Source organism: Podarcis cretensis (genome assembly GCF_951804945.1).
Source record: "Podarcis cretensis genome assembly, chromosome: 11".
Lineage (NCBI taxonomy): Eukaryota > Metazoa > Chordata > Lepidosauria > Squamata > Lacertidae > Podarcis > Podarcis cretensis.
Genome location: NC_137180.1, coordinates 65737344 through 65749006, shown reverse-complemented (window position 1 = coordinate 65749006; position 11663 = coordinate 65737344). Strand labels below are relative to the sequence as shown.

The 11663-nt window shown below is 55.0% G+C and overlaps 1 protein-coding gene across 2 annotated transcripts; it reads left to right on the top strand.

Moving 5' to 3' along the window:
* Positions 1 to 535: 535 nt before the first annotated feature.
* On the top strand, positions 536 to 9885 carry STOML2 (stomatin like 2). Of its 2 annotated transcripts, none has more exons than XM_079995037.1 (10): positions 536 to 590; positions 1943 to 2095; positions 4083 to 4182; positions 4677 to 4735; positions 5007 to 5108; positions 5607 to 5741; positions 6099 to 6243; positions 7034 to 7113; positions 8358 to 8486; positions 9630 to 9885. In XM_079995037.1, the coding sequence occupies exons 1-10, from the start codon at positions 537 to 539 to the stop codon at positions 9780 to 9782; spliced, it is 1110 nt and encodes a 369-aa protein (XP_079851163.1). In that variant the 5' UTR covers position 536; the 3' UTR covers positions 9783 to 9885. The 2 variants fall into 2 exon arrangements, with proteins under 2 accessions (XP_079851163.1, XP_079851162.1); XM_079995036.1 differs by having other exon boundaries at positions 569 to 590; positions 1948 to 2095.
* Positions 9886 to 11663: the final 1778 nt, after the last annotated feature.

Here is an 11663-nt window from a genome sequence, read left to right as displayed (position 1 = left end):
GAAGGAAGACGGCGTTAGTAATGCCATATACAAAACAGAATTATACAAAACAGAAGAAAGAAACATATCTGAGACCCCACCATCCAGCCCCCGCCCGCCTCCTCCGTGAAAGTGCCCGGCCTCCCGTGGCAGGCAGTTCCGCAGGTGAACTGCTTCCCTCCCGCGCGGCCGGCCCTTTCTCCTCCCCGCGCAGCGAGGGAATCCACGTCCGGTTCCCGTTCGCAGCAGGCGCGGCGCCGCCGCCGCCGCCATGTGCGGGGCAAGAGCGAGGGACTGGGGGCGGGGGCGCTGCAGGCCGGCGCGGCTCCCTCCCTCCCTCCCTCCCCCGCCAAGACGCCTCTCCCGTCGGGCCGGGCCGGGGCCGCGCCCTGGCCCCCCTCCATCCCCGCGCGCGAGCGAGGGGCCGCCGGAGTCGCACGGGAGCCGGCGCTGAGCGGGGGCCGCCCCTCTCTCTCGGGCCGGGCGGAAGGCTTTCGGGGACGGACCGGCTTCCGGCTTCCGGCTTCCGGCGGCGGCGGCGGCGCGGCGAGGGCGAGATGCTGGCGCTGCGGGCGGCGCGGGGGGTCGCGCGGGGGCTGCTCCTCCGGGAGGTGGGCGAGGGGGAAGGAAGGGCGCGGGGGGTCGCGCGGGGAAAGGGGGCGCTGCTGCTGCTGCTGCTGCTGCTTCCTCGGGGCAGAGACCCTGCCCTCCACCCAGGGGCCCCTGCAGCCCCTGCATTCCCTTCATTTTATGCCTCTGTTTCGAAAACACCTCCTTCGCCTCTGGGATCTCCAGGCATCTATTCCAGGCTTCCTCCACCTTCGGCCCTCCAGATGTTTTGAGACTACAATTCCCATCATCCCTGACCACTGGTCCTCTTAGCCAGGGATGATGGGAGTTGGCGGGCAGTGGCTGGATGGTGGGGTCTCAGATCTCTTTCTTTCTTCTGTTTTGTATATGGCATAACTAACGCCGTCTCGCTTCTGTGCAAATTGCTTGCTGAATTAATCCAGTGTGCTTTTCAAACAGGCATAGGCAAACTTGGTCCTTCAGATCTTTTTCGGACTACAACTCCCATCATCCCTGACCACTGAGCCTGTTAGCTAGGGATGATGGGAGTTGTAGTCCCAAAAACATCTGGAGGGCCGAGGTTGAGGAAGCCTGATCTGTTCGCTGGAGTTGGGCTGGAGGATCCTCAGGGTTTCAAATAAAAGTACACAGGAGAGGCCTTGGAGGAGAGGTTTAGGAAAGGCAGCAGGCAGGGGGCTGGGGCAGGCAGGGCTGCGGGACTCCTTCTCTGGAGCCTGTGGGAGTGGGGCAGCCGGCGGGGGGCAAAGGTGGAGATTCCTTATCCCTCCCCCAGCTCGGTGCCCCCTTGCTCTCCTTGAGGGAGGCATAGAGCAATGGCCAGCGGGGCTAAGAAGGTGGTAGGTCTTAGGGGAAGGCTCCTGGACGGTGTTGCTTTTCTAAACCCACTTTTAGTTGTTTGTTCAGGGACGTAGCGGTTAGTGTCGGACTGTGGCCTGGCAAAGGTTCACATCGCCCTCACCTGGCCATTAAGACCTCTGGGGGTGACCTTGGGGCTCGGCTGCTTCCTCTCAACCTAGCCTACCACACAGGTTGAAGTGGTTATTAAATGGGAGGCAAAGTATATGCCCCCTTGAGCCCCTTGGAGAAAAAGGTGGGATAGAAAGGCAGGAATATTACCCGCCCTTCACCCTAAGCTCCCAGGGGGGGTTGCAGCATTAAAGCACAGTATTAAAAGCAATGTGAAGCAACCCTAGAAAAATAAGGTGGGTCCTAAAATGGGGCAACTTGTGCCCAAACTTGCCTGAAGCTTTGGGGTGGGCACATGGACATACCTTTGTCCGCTTCCCTGTGTGCTCCTTGGTGTTTTTCCCCAACAGCTGGTGGAGTCTTCTCTCTGCACACTCTCAGACTTTCCCCCCAAATGTCTTTGCAGAGCAGCAGGCGGCCGGTGCCCACGGTGTGGCTGGCCAGAGTGCCGCAGAGATGGTCCTCCAGTCTCCCTATGAACACGGTGATCCTCTTTGTGCCTCAGCAGGAAGCCTGGGTGGTGGAGCGGATGGGCAAGTTCCATCGCATCCTGGAGCCAGTAAGGAACAGTCCTGCTTTCAGCGATCGGGGTTTGGGGTGAATCTGCAAAGGGCGACTTTTGAGGAACCAGTGGGGTGCCAGCTGGGTCTTAACGGCAGTCCGGCTTACAAGTTTTTAGAGTTAGTGTGTCCTTGGCTTTCCTATGTAGAGAAATGGCCAAAAAAGCCACAAGACTGCCAAAATGGAGGCCCCTCTTCTGAAGGAGGGAAAGGAAGGAAAAGAGGGAATCAGAGTTTGTTGCCTGGCATTGGATGAAAGTAGAAAGTGCAGGTTGGGCTGGTAGCGGAGATTGAGATCATTGTTAACTAAAGTAAAGGGTCCTGTAGCACCTTGAAAGACAAACAAATGCTGACATTAGATTAGATGACACAGTTAACATATTTACCATTTGATGGTTTCTCCCAGACATTAAAGGGACACAGGTGGCGCTGTGGGTTAAACCACAGAGCCTAGGACTTGCCGATCAGAAGGTTGGCGGTTCGAATCCCTAAGACGGGGTGAGCTCCCGTTGCTTGGTCCCTGCTCCTGCCAACCTAGCAGTTTCAAAACACATCAAAAGTGCAAGTAGATAAATAGGTACCACTCTGGCGGGAAGGTAAAGGGCGTTTCTGTGCGCTGCTCTGGTTCGCCAGAAGCGGCTTAGTCATGCTGGCCACATGACCCGGAAGCTGTACGCCTGCTCCCTGGGCCAAGAAAGTGAGATGAGCATCGCAACCCCAGAGTCGGTCATGACTGGACCTAATGGTCAGGGGTCCCTTTACCTTTACCTTTAGGTAAAGGTAAAGGTACCCCTGCCCGTACGGGCCAGTCGTGACCGACTCTAGGGTTGCGCGCTCATCTTGCTCAAGAGGCTGGGAGCCGGCGCCGTCTGAAGACACTTCCGGGTCACGTGGCCAGCGTGACGAAGCTGCAACTGGCAAGCCAGCACCAGTGCTGCACACCGAAACGCTGTTTACCTTCCCGCTATAAAACGGTACCTATTTATCTACTTGCCCTTAGGGGTGCTTTCGAACTGCTAGGTGGGCAGGAGCAGGGACCGAACGACGGGAGCTCACCCCACCGCGGGGATTCGAACCGCCGACCATGCAATCGGGAAGTCCTAGGCACTGAGGTTTTACCCACAGCGCCACCCGCGTCCCTTTACCTTTACCTAGACATTAAAAAAAGAAAGAAATAGCAAGTGCAGGTTCCAGGGACAGTGTCTTGCACAGAAGTTCGCTCTTCAGTGTTATTTTCCTGTCAAAAATACCCCCCTGTTCAGCCTTGAAATAGCATCTTCAAAGGGACGGTTTTTAACAGAAAACTTAGTGGGATTGATCAGTTGCATCCATGTGAATAACTGGATATCTTTTGGGAAAGTAAGCAATTAAAGCAATTCCAAGCAAAAGCAGCACAGTATCGACTAAACAAAACTGAAGTGGTGAGTCCCACAAAAATATTGTAAGTGTCAAAAGGTAGCATAAAGAGGTTTTTTTGGCATATGGAAAAAGCTATACGACAGATTCTAGATGCGCTACTGTGAGGGGATTCTACAACTGAGGGGCTGCCACAGAGAAAGCCTGTTCCCAGGTCACCATTCATTGCACTTTTGAGGGTCCTGGAACTACTGTGAGAACTCCCTTTGCTGCACTTGACACCTGAGAAGGTTCACCGGGATGGAGGCAACCTTTCAGATATTTGGCACCTAAGTCATTCAGGGCTTTAAACTCTAGTGTGAGCACCTTAAATTAATCCTGGGAACCAAACTGGCAAACAGTGAGGCTGTTTTAAAACAGGAGGCATAGATGCCTGGCCCCAGGGACTAGTGGGAGCTTGAGTCATGCAAGAACTGGAGGGCCACAGGGTCTGCACTCCCCTGGTTTACAGCAGTGTAAAACGTAAGCTCAGCTTTCAGGTAATTCAGCAATCTGGAACAACCAGTTGCATGGAGAAAGAGGTGACTGTTCTGGAGAAATACTTTCCCCTTTGCTAACCCTTTTTGCCAGGGGCTGAACTTCCTTATCCCGCTTCTCGACCGCATCCGCTACGTGCAAAGCCTCAAGGAAATCGTCATCAATGTGCCAGAGCAGTCGGCTGTTACCCTTGGTGAGAAGATTTGGCTGGGGAGGCAAGGAGAGGAAGGGCCGGGCAGGGCTGAGTTGGGGGCCGGCCCTGGAGTGGGTAATTTGTGGTGTGGTCCATCTCTGTCCAGGCCAGCAAAACCTTCTTGCCAGTGCAGGATAACCCAGGTTCTTTAGTTTTCCTTTGCATAGTTACATGTGTAAACGCAGAGCTTTGTCTGTCTGTGTTCATCCAAGGCCTTTGCAAATTGAATCGGTCTACCTCAGAAAGTATTGACCAGGTGCCTGTAGAGCAATTGCCTGGTTCTTAACCCTTCTCCAAACAAAGGGAGGCCTAGACTTTCTGTTCTCTGTGCTGGAAGGAGCTTCGCTATTTGGTTGGGAAAACCCTTGCTTGGACCTTCACTTGCTTGAGTGTAGGTCTTTGCTGCCTCGTTCCCCTGCTGCTGGGCCTTCTCTGCATCTTCATCGTGGGCCCTCGGCCTTGTTCTCATGAAATTGTTCCTTGTTTCCTTCCAGACAATGTCACCCTCCAGATCGACGGCGTCCTCTACTTGCGAGTCATGGACCCCTACAAGGTACGACCTTCCTGTAAACTGACTGGCCTAATCAAGCCAGGAGCCCCTCTGGGACACAGGAAAGGATTCTACCCCCCATCTCGGCAGCTCTTGTGCATGTTTGGGGGTGCGCAGCTGAGAGGGCAAGAAGGGGGGTGGCTGCTGAGCTTTCTGTCATCTTCTGGGGCCAGGAGGGGGTGAGGCCTTTCCCTTTGTCCTTGGCCCTGGGAGTGTCAGGCAGCCAGTGCTGCCTTCCTGTTCCATCCCTCTGCCTCCTCCTTTTCCCCTCTAGGCCAGTTACGGAGTGGAGGACCCTGAATACGCCGTCACCCAGCTTGCCCAGACCACCATGAGGTCTGAGCTGGGCAAGCTCACCCTCGATAAAGTCTTTCGGGTGAGCCATGGGAAGCGGGGTGGGGGGGGTGTGGCTGGTGAGGTCTGGGGTGTGTATCTGGCACAGGGCTGTATAACAGGAGGGGCGGCAGACTGGGTTTCTGGGGGAGCTGCAGAGAAAGCTTGCAGGGTATGGATATGGCATGATACAAGGAGGTTCAGGTGTGCTGCGGGTGCCCCGTGTGGCATGGCTTGGGTGAAGTGGGGGTGGATTTTGGGGCACAGGCTTTGCTTCGCCAGGTCCTCTGGCTGGTGAGAGCACCCAGGCAGCGAGGGCTGGAGAACAGCCAGGCCTGGGAAAGAATCCATGGCTGAGCTCATACTTTGCCTGCAGGAGGTCCTGGGTTCAGCCACAGGCAGGGGTGGAGAGGAAGGTCCTTCCCTGCCCAGGACTCTGGAGAGGTGTAGCTGCCAGTCAGAGCAGGTGGTGGCTGGCCTGGGGCAAAGCAGGCAGCTTCCTTTACTGTCCCCCTCGCTGACCCCACATTTCCCCACTCAGGAGCGTGAAAACCTCAACGCCAGCATCGTGGACGCCATCAACCAGGCTTCAGACTACTGGGGCATCCGGTGTCTGCGCTATGAGATCAAGGACATCCACGTGCCGCCTCGCGTCAAGGAGTCCATGCAGATGCAGGTCAGCCTGGCCATTGGAAGACTCTCTGGGTGGCCAGGGGCTGGGGGCAGACTGCCATTCCCTCTGCCTCCTCCGTCCGTGGTCCATCTGGCTTTCTCTGATCTGGCTGAGGACTGGGAACGGGACTCCGCCGTCTGTCCTGGCAATGCCTCCTCTCAGCTGCATTTCCCTCTCCCTGGCGTGGGTACCGTCCTCGCAGGCTCTGGAACGCAGGACTTTTTTGCCTGCCTGTGATGTGGGAGCCATTGATCCTGGGAGCGGTGATCTTTGTGTGCCTTGGGGCTCCTCTTTAGGGTCGCCCGGCTTTTCTGCCAGGAGGTTGGCAGGTGTCTCACCAAGCGGCGCTTTCCCTTCCAGGTGGAGGCCGAGAGACGCAAGCGGGCAACCGTGCTGGAGTCAGAAGGGACCCGGGAGTCGGCCATCAACGTGGCCGAGGGGAGGAAGCAAGCTCAGATCCTGGCCTCGGAGGCGGAGAAGGCCGAGCAGATCAACCAGGCTTCCGGTAAACTCGGGAGGCCTCTCCCGGTTAAAGGCAGAGAAGGGCAGGGAGACCTCTGAGGCTGTCTCCCTCTTCCTCTGCCCCATATCTCAGAGCCTCTAGTGCTGGTGCTCGTGGGAGGAATGGATGAGGGGCAGGAGGTGAAACGTGAGCAAAGGATGAATGTGCAGCGGGAAACAGCCGGGAGTCTCAGCCAGGGAATAGAGGGCCCCCATGTGGGGCAGGCATGACAGTTCATCCCTGAAGGAGGATATCTGCCTTGAGTTCTAGAAACCTGCTGTGATATACAGAGGTGGGATTTTGGGGGATGCTGCTTGTGCAAAGGATGCCAGATCCCAATCCCCCAAAGATGACATTGTTTCCCATGGTCCAGCAGAACCCTGACCCATAGGAGGTGCCCCTTTCTCCTATGCTGTTTTTTGTTCCATCAATTAAGTGTTTTATTTTTTTGTTAGCCACCCTGAGCCCGGTTTTCTGGACAGGGAAGGGTGGGGTATAAATAATTCTTCTTCTTCTAATTTCTGCTTGCTTATCACCCACTCCTTTGGAATCGGGGCTTCTTTCCAGGCGGTTTGGGGAGGTTGCCTCATTTCCTTCCTAGCTCCTACACCCGGGGAAGCATCTGGGGCCCAGCGGTGTCTGGAGTAATTGGGGAAGGGGTCCTGGTCAAAGGAAGTCACTGCACTGCTTGTGCTGTGAGCTGAGCCCATTTTTTACCGGGGGGGGGATGGGTGGTTCATGTTCTTTGGGGCTCCCCTGAACCTGCCTGACAGCCCTTTTCTTCCTTTCCCAGGGGAGGCCAGTGCCATTCTGGTGAAGGCTCAGGCCAAAGCAGAAGCGATCCGAGTCGTGGCAGCTGCTCTGGCACAGCAGGTGATGGAGGGGGTGGTCTCAAGGGAAGCACCTGCCTGGGGAGACCCCTTGGGAGGGAGTTTCCCAGCATGCGCTTGGTGTCAGCTTGGAGCGGCTCTCCCAAGGCCTTGCAGCCAACTTCTGGCTAAGTTGCCACCCTGGGCTCCTTTGGTGGAAGGAGATGTTCGAAGCCCCTTCTGAGCCTAAGAATAGCCTGCCTTGTTGTCTTTCGTCTGGGCAAGAGGAGATGGAAGTGCTTGGGTTGCAAAGCAAACGGATAGGGACTTGATTTGGTCCTTCCTCATCCCTCAGAAATGGTGTCCTCTGTCACACCAGAAGTACTGTTCTTGGGGGACAGAGGGCGGGCAGGTGTGGAGGACTCCTTGGTCCTGAATGGAGTAAATGTGCCCCTAGAGGAGCAGGTGTGCAGCCTGGGAGTCATTTTGGACTCACAGCTGTCCATGGAGGCGCAGGTCAATTCTGTATCCTGGGGAGCTGTTTATCAGCTCCATCTGGAACGCAGGATGAGACTCTCCGTGTCCGCGGACTGCCTGGCCAGAGTGGTGCATGCTCTGGTTATCTCTCGCTTGGACTACTGCAATGCGCTCTACGTGGGGTTCCCTTTGAAGGTGACCCGGAAACTGCAATTAATCCAGAATGCGGCAGCTAGACTGGTGACTGGGAGCGGCCACCGAGACCATATAACACCGGTTCTGAAAGACCTACATTGGCTCCCAGTACATTTCCGAGCACAATTCAAAGTGTTGGTGCTGACCTTTAAAGCCCTAAACGGCCTGTAATCCTGAAGGAGCGTCTCCACCCCCATTGTTCTGCCCGGACACTGAGGTCCAGCTCCGAGGGTCTTCTGGTGATTCCCTCCCTGTAAGAAGCCAAGTTACAGGGAACCAGGCAGAGGGCCTTCTTGGTAGTGGCGCCCACCCTGTGGAACACCCTCCCACCAGATGTCAAAGAGAAAAACAACTACCAGACTTTTAGAAGACATCTGAAGGCAGCCCTGTTTAGGGAAGCTTTTAATGTTTAACAGACTACTGTATTTTAATACTTTGTTGGAAGCCGCCCAGAGTGGCTGGGGAAACCCAGCCAGATGGGTGGGGTATAAATAATAAATTCTATTCTATTCAACGCCAAGCAAGCTGGGGGAGGAGAGCCCCATTCTGGGACATTTCTCTCCCTCTCTTCCTCCTCCCGGTCTTTCTTTCCTGCGTCTTTGTACCATCTCACTTCCTCTCCTCTCTCCCTCCCAGAACGGCAACAGCGCAGCTTCTCTCTCTGTGGCTGAGCAGTATGTGGCTGCCTTCTCCAAGCTGGCAAAAGAGTCCAACACCATTCTTCTGCCATCCAGCACAGGAGACATGTCCAGCATGGTTGCCCAGGTGAGTTTGGTGTGCAGACGGACAGATTGGGACCTGCTGGCACCAGTGGAGGGCAGGAGCTTGCAGGGGTGCAGGCCCAATAAGGAAGGAGATTTAGGTCAAACACCGCAAGAGCAAAAGATCCTTGCGTGCAGATGAAACAATAGCCGCTTAAGGCTTCTAAGATTGCAAGAATTCAACCGTTTCCTTGTTGGCCTGGGGTTGGGGAGGGAGGAAGAGAGGAAGTATCTGGTTGGAGGAATGCCTCACTTTGGGTCAGGAGCCTCCACTAGGCATCTTGCAGCCTGATCCCATCAGAGATGGGCGCTTCTCACACCATATAACACCGGTCTTGAGAGACCTACACTGGCTCCCAGTACGTTTCTGAGCACAATTCAAAGTGTTGGTGCTGACCTTGAAAGCCCTAAACAGCCTCAAAGGCCCAGTAGACCTGAAGGAGCGTCTCCACCCCCATCGTTCTGCCCAGACACTGAGGTCCAACTCCAAGGGCCTTTTGGTGGTTCCCTCATTGCGAGAAGCTAAGTTACAGGAAACTAGGCAGAGGGCCTTCTTAGTGGTGGTGCCCGCCCTGTGGAACGCCATCCCACCAGATGTCAAAGGGAAGAATAACTACCAGACTTTTAGAAGACATCTGAAGGCAGCACTGTTTAGGGAAGTTTTTAATGTTTAATAGGTTATTGTATTTTAATATTCTGTTGGAAGCCGTCCAGAGTGGCTGGGGAAACCCAGCCAGTTGGGCGGGGTATAAATAATAAATTATTATTATTGTTATTGTTATTATTGAAGCTGGTGCCCTTCAGGAGCCCAAACTCTGCCTATGATCTGGCTGTTTAGTGGAGCAGGGGCCTTGCAGTGCTGGAAAGCAACAATTGACTTCGGACCTGCAAGTTGAGCCTGCTTCTGATCTGACCCCCGGCATAACCGGTGTGTGGTCATCCACTCCTAGGCTCCATTTCCCCATGGGGGAAGGCTAATATGGTGAGGTCCTCTTGCAGATTGCAAAACTGCCCACAGTCTGGGTTGCTGGGTAGAGTGAGGGCAGATCCTTGCAGCTACTTCTGTGTTGTGTGATCCATGCCATGTGCTGTGTTGAGGGGCTCTGACCTCTCCCTCCCTCCCTCCCTCCCTCTTTTCTCTCTCCAGGCAATGGGAATCTATGGCTCCCTGAGCAAACCCCAACCCACCAAGGCAGCCTCTGCAGAAGCCACAGCTCCCCCTGCCCTCCAGGCCCCTCCTCCGCCTCCGCCCCCAAGCATAGAGTACACTGAGCAGGAGCAGCAGCCGAGCGCCAGCTAACGGAGAAGCCCCCTGCCCCCCACCCTTGGACTCTTGTCCTTCCCCTCTTTGGATTATTTTCTGATTTGGATTTAATCATGTAATAAAAGGAGATGGCCGGGAACCAGCCGTCTCCCCTTGTTCTGGGGGGAACCTCTCTTGTCTCGGACTGGGATTTTCAACCACACGAGGATGAAGGCCCTGGGCTCATCGGCCCAAAATCCTGTGGAGGGCGCAGATAACCTGCAGAGGAACTTGGCCGGAAACGGTCCGTGCCCCATTGGCGCCCAGGAAGGGTTGGGGGTGCTGTGAGGCTGAGGGCAGGTCCTCTCTCCACCTTAGCGGTTTTGGGACAAAGGGTCTTGGTTACTGTTTGCCAGCCTGCCCCTTTGGTCTGGAGTGGAACGTGTCCCCCTGAAGTAAAGGACGTGAGGCAGGAGTTGGCCATGCAGGTGAGCTGCAAGCAAGCTGCCGGCTCCTTTTATTGACACAATATGCAAACCCAGGCAGATACATTCTGGACTGTGACCTTTACACATCTTCCAGTCCCGAGATCGTGGGGTGGTACGAAGTTATTTTGGCACCTGTTTCCACCGCATCATTTTCCCCTTGCACAGTGTATGACAAAGGAGACAAAGGTCTCAGAGACAAAGGTCACAGACAGGACACGGCAGACTACTGAGACCGCAAAAGGTTAGGCAGAGGGCAAGATGTTCAGACAGCCGTGGCCTTATCTGTGAGGGGAATGTGCTACACAACCCAGCAATCAGTCCTACCCGCCCCCCTCTTGCCCTCGTTCTGCCCTCTTCTGCGCAGCATTGAGGGCCAGCTCTGCATGGCAGCTGGAGCTCCTCATCGCACCATGGCCAGATCCTGGCAGAGCGCAGTCTGCTGGAGGAAGAGGCCTGTTGCTCAGTGGCAATCCTGCTGTGCCATTCTCTCTCCTTGGTGCCATCCAGTGGGCCACATCCTGAGTGCTCTCTGCTATAGGATCTGCCATCCGTTCCCACCCAGGTATTCTAGCCGTGGTGGGGAATATCTGTTGGTGTGAGCTAGCCTTGAGCTTGAGGTTGGAGTGGACAAGAAGCGCCCAGTGAAAGTGTTGGGGGCTCTCAATGCACCATCACAAAAGGGAAACGGGTTTCAGCCCTTGTTGGCTCAGCTGGAGGTGAAGGGAGAGGTTGAGGGACACAATAACTTCGCAGAGTGCTGAGCTGCCTGTTCTTAGGACGTCTTCTTGACTTTGGTATCTCTGAGCCCCTCTCCTGCACTACGTTTCCATCCTACTAGGAAATTTAAAAACGCCACACCACAAACAGCCACTAAAGCAATCAGGCCAAAAAGTTAAATGCAAGCTCTATCACTGAACCCAGTTTCAGTACATGGATAGAATAAGCGGGACCTTTGAAGAGCAAAAGGGACGCGGGTGGCGCTGTGGGTTAAACCACAGAGCCTCTTGGGCTTGCCGATCAGAAGGTGAGCTCCCGTTGCTCGGTCCCAGCTCCTGCCAACCTAGCAGTTCGAAAGCACATCAAAGTGCAAGTAGATAAATGGGTACCGCTCCAGCGGGAAGGTAAACAGTGTTTCCGTGCAATGCTGCTCTGGTTCGCCAGGCTTAGCCATGCTGGCCACATGACCCAGAAGCTGTACGCCGGCTCCCTCGGCCAATAAAGCGAGATGAGCGCCGCAACCCCAGAGTCGGCCACGACTGGACCTAACAGTCAGGGGTCCCTTTACCTTTTAACTTCCCTGAGCTGTCAAGTCGAAAGGATACATTCAGGCACAATATTTGTAACATTTAACTTTAAAGATGTGCCCCCCCCCCAATTCCCGTAACACAGGTAGAAACAGGAACAGCTAAAAAACGAGAAAGAAAACGCAGGAATAAAATCATTGAAGGGA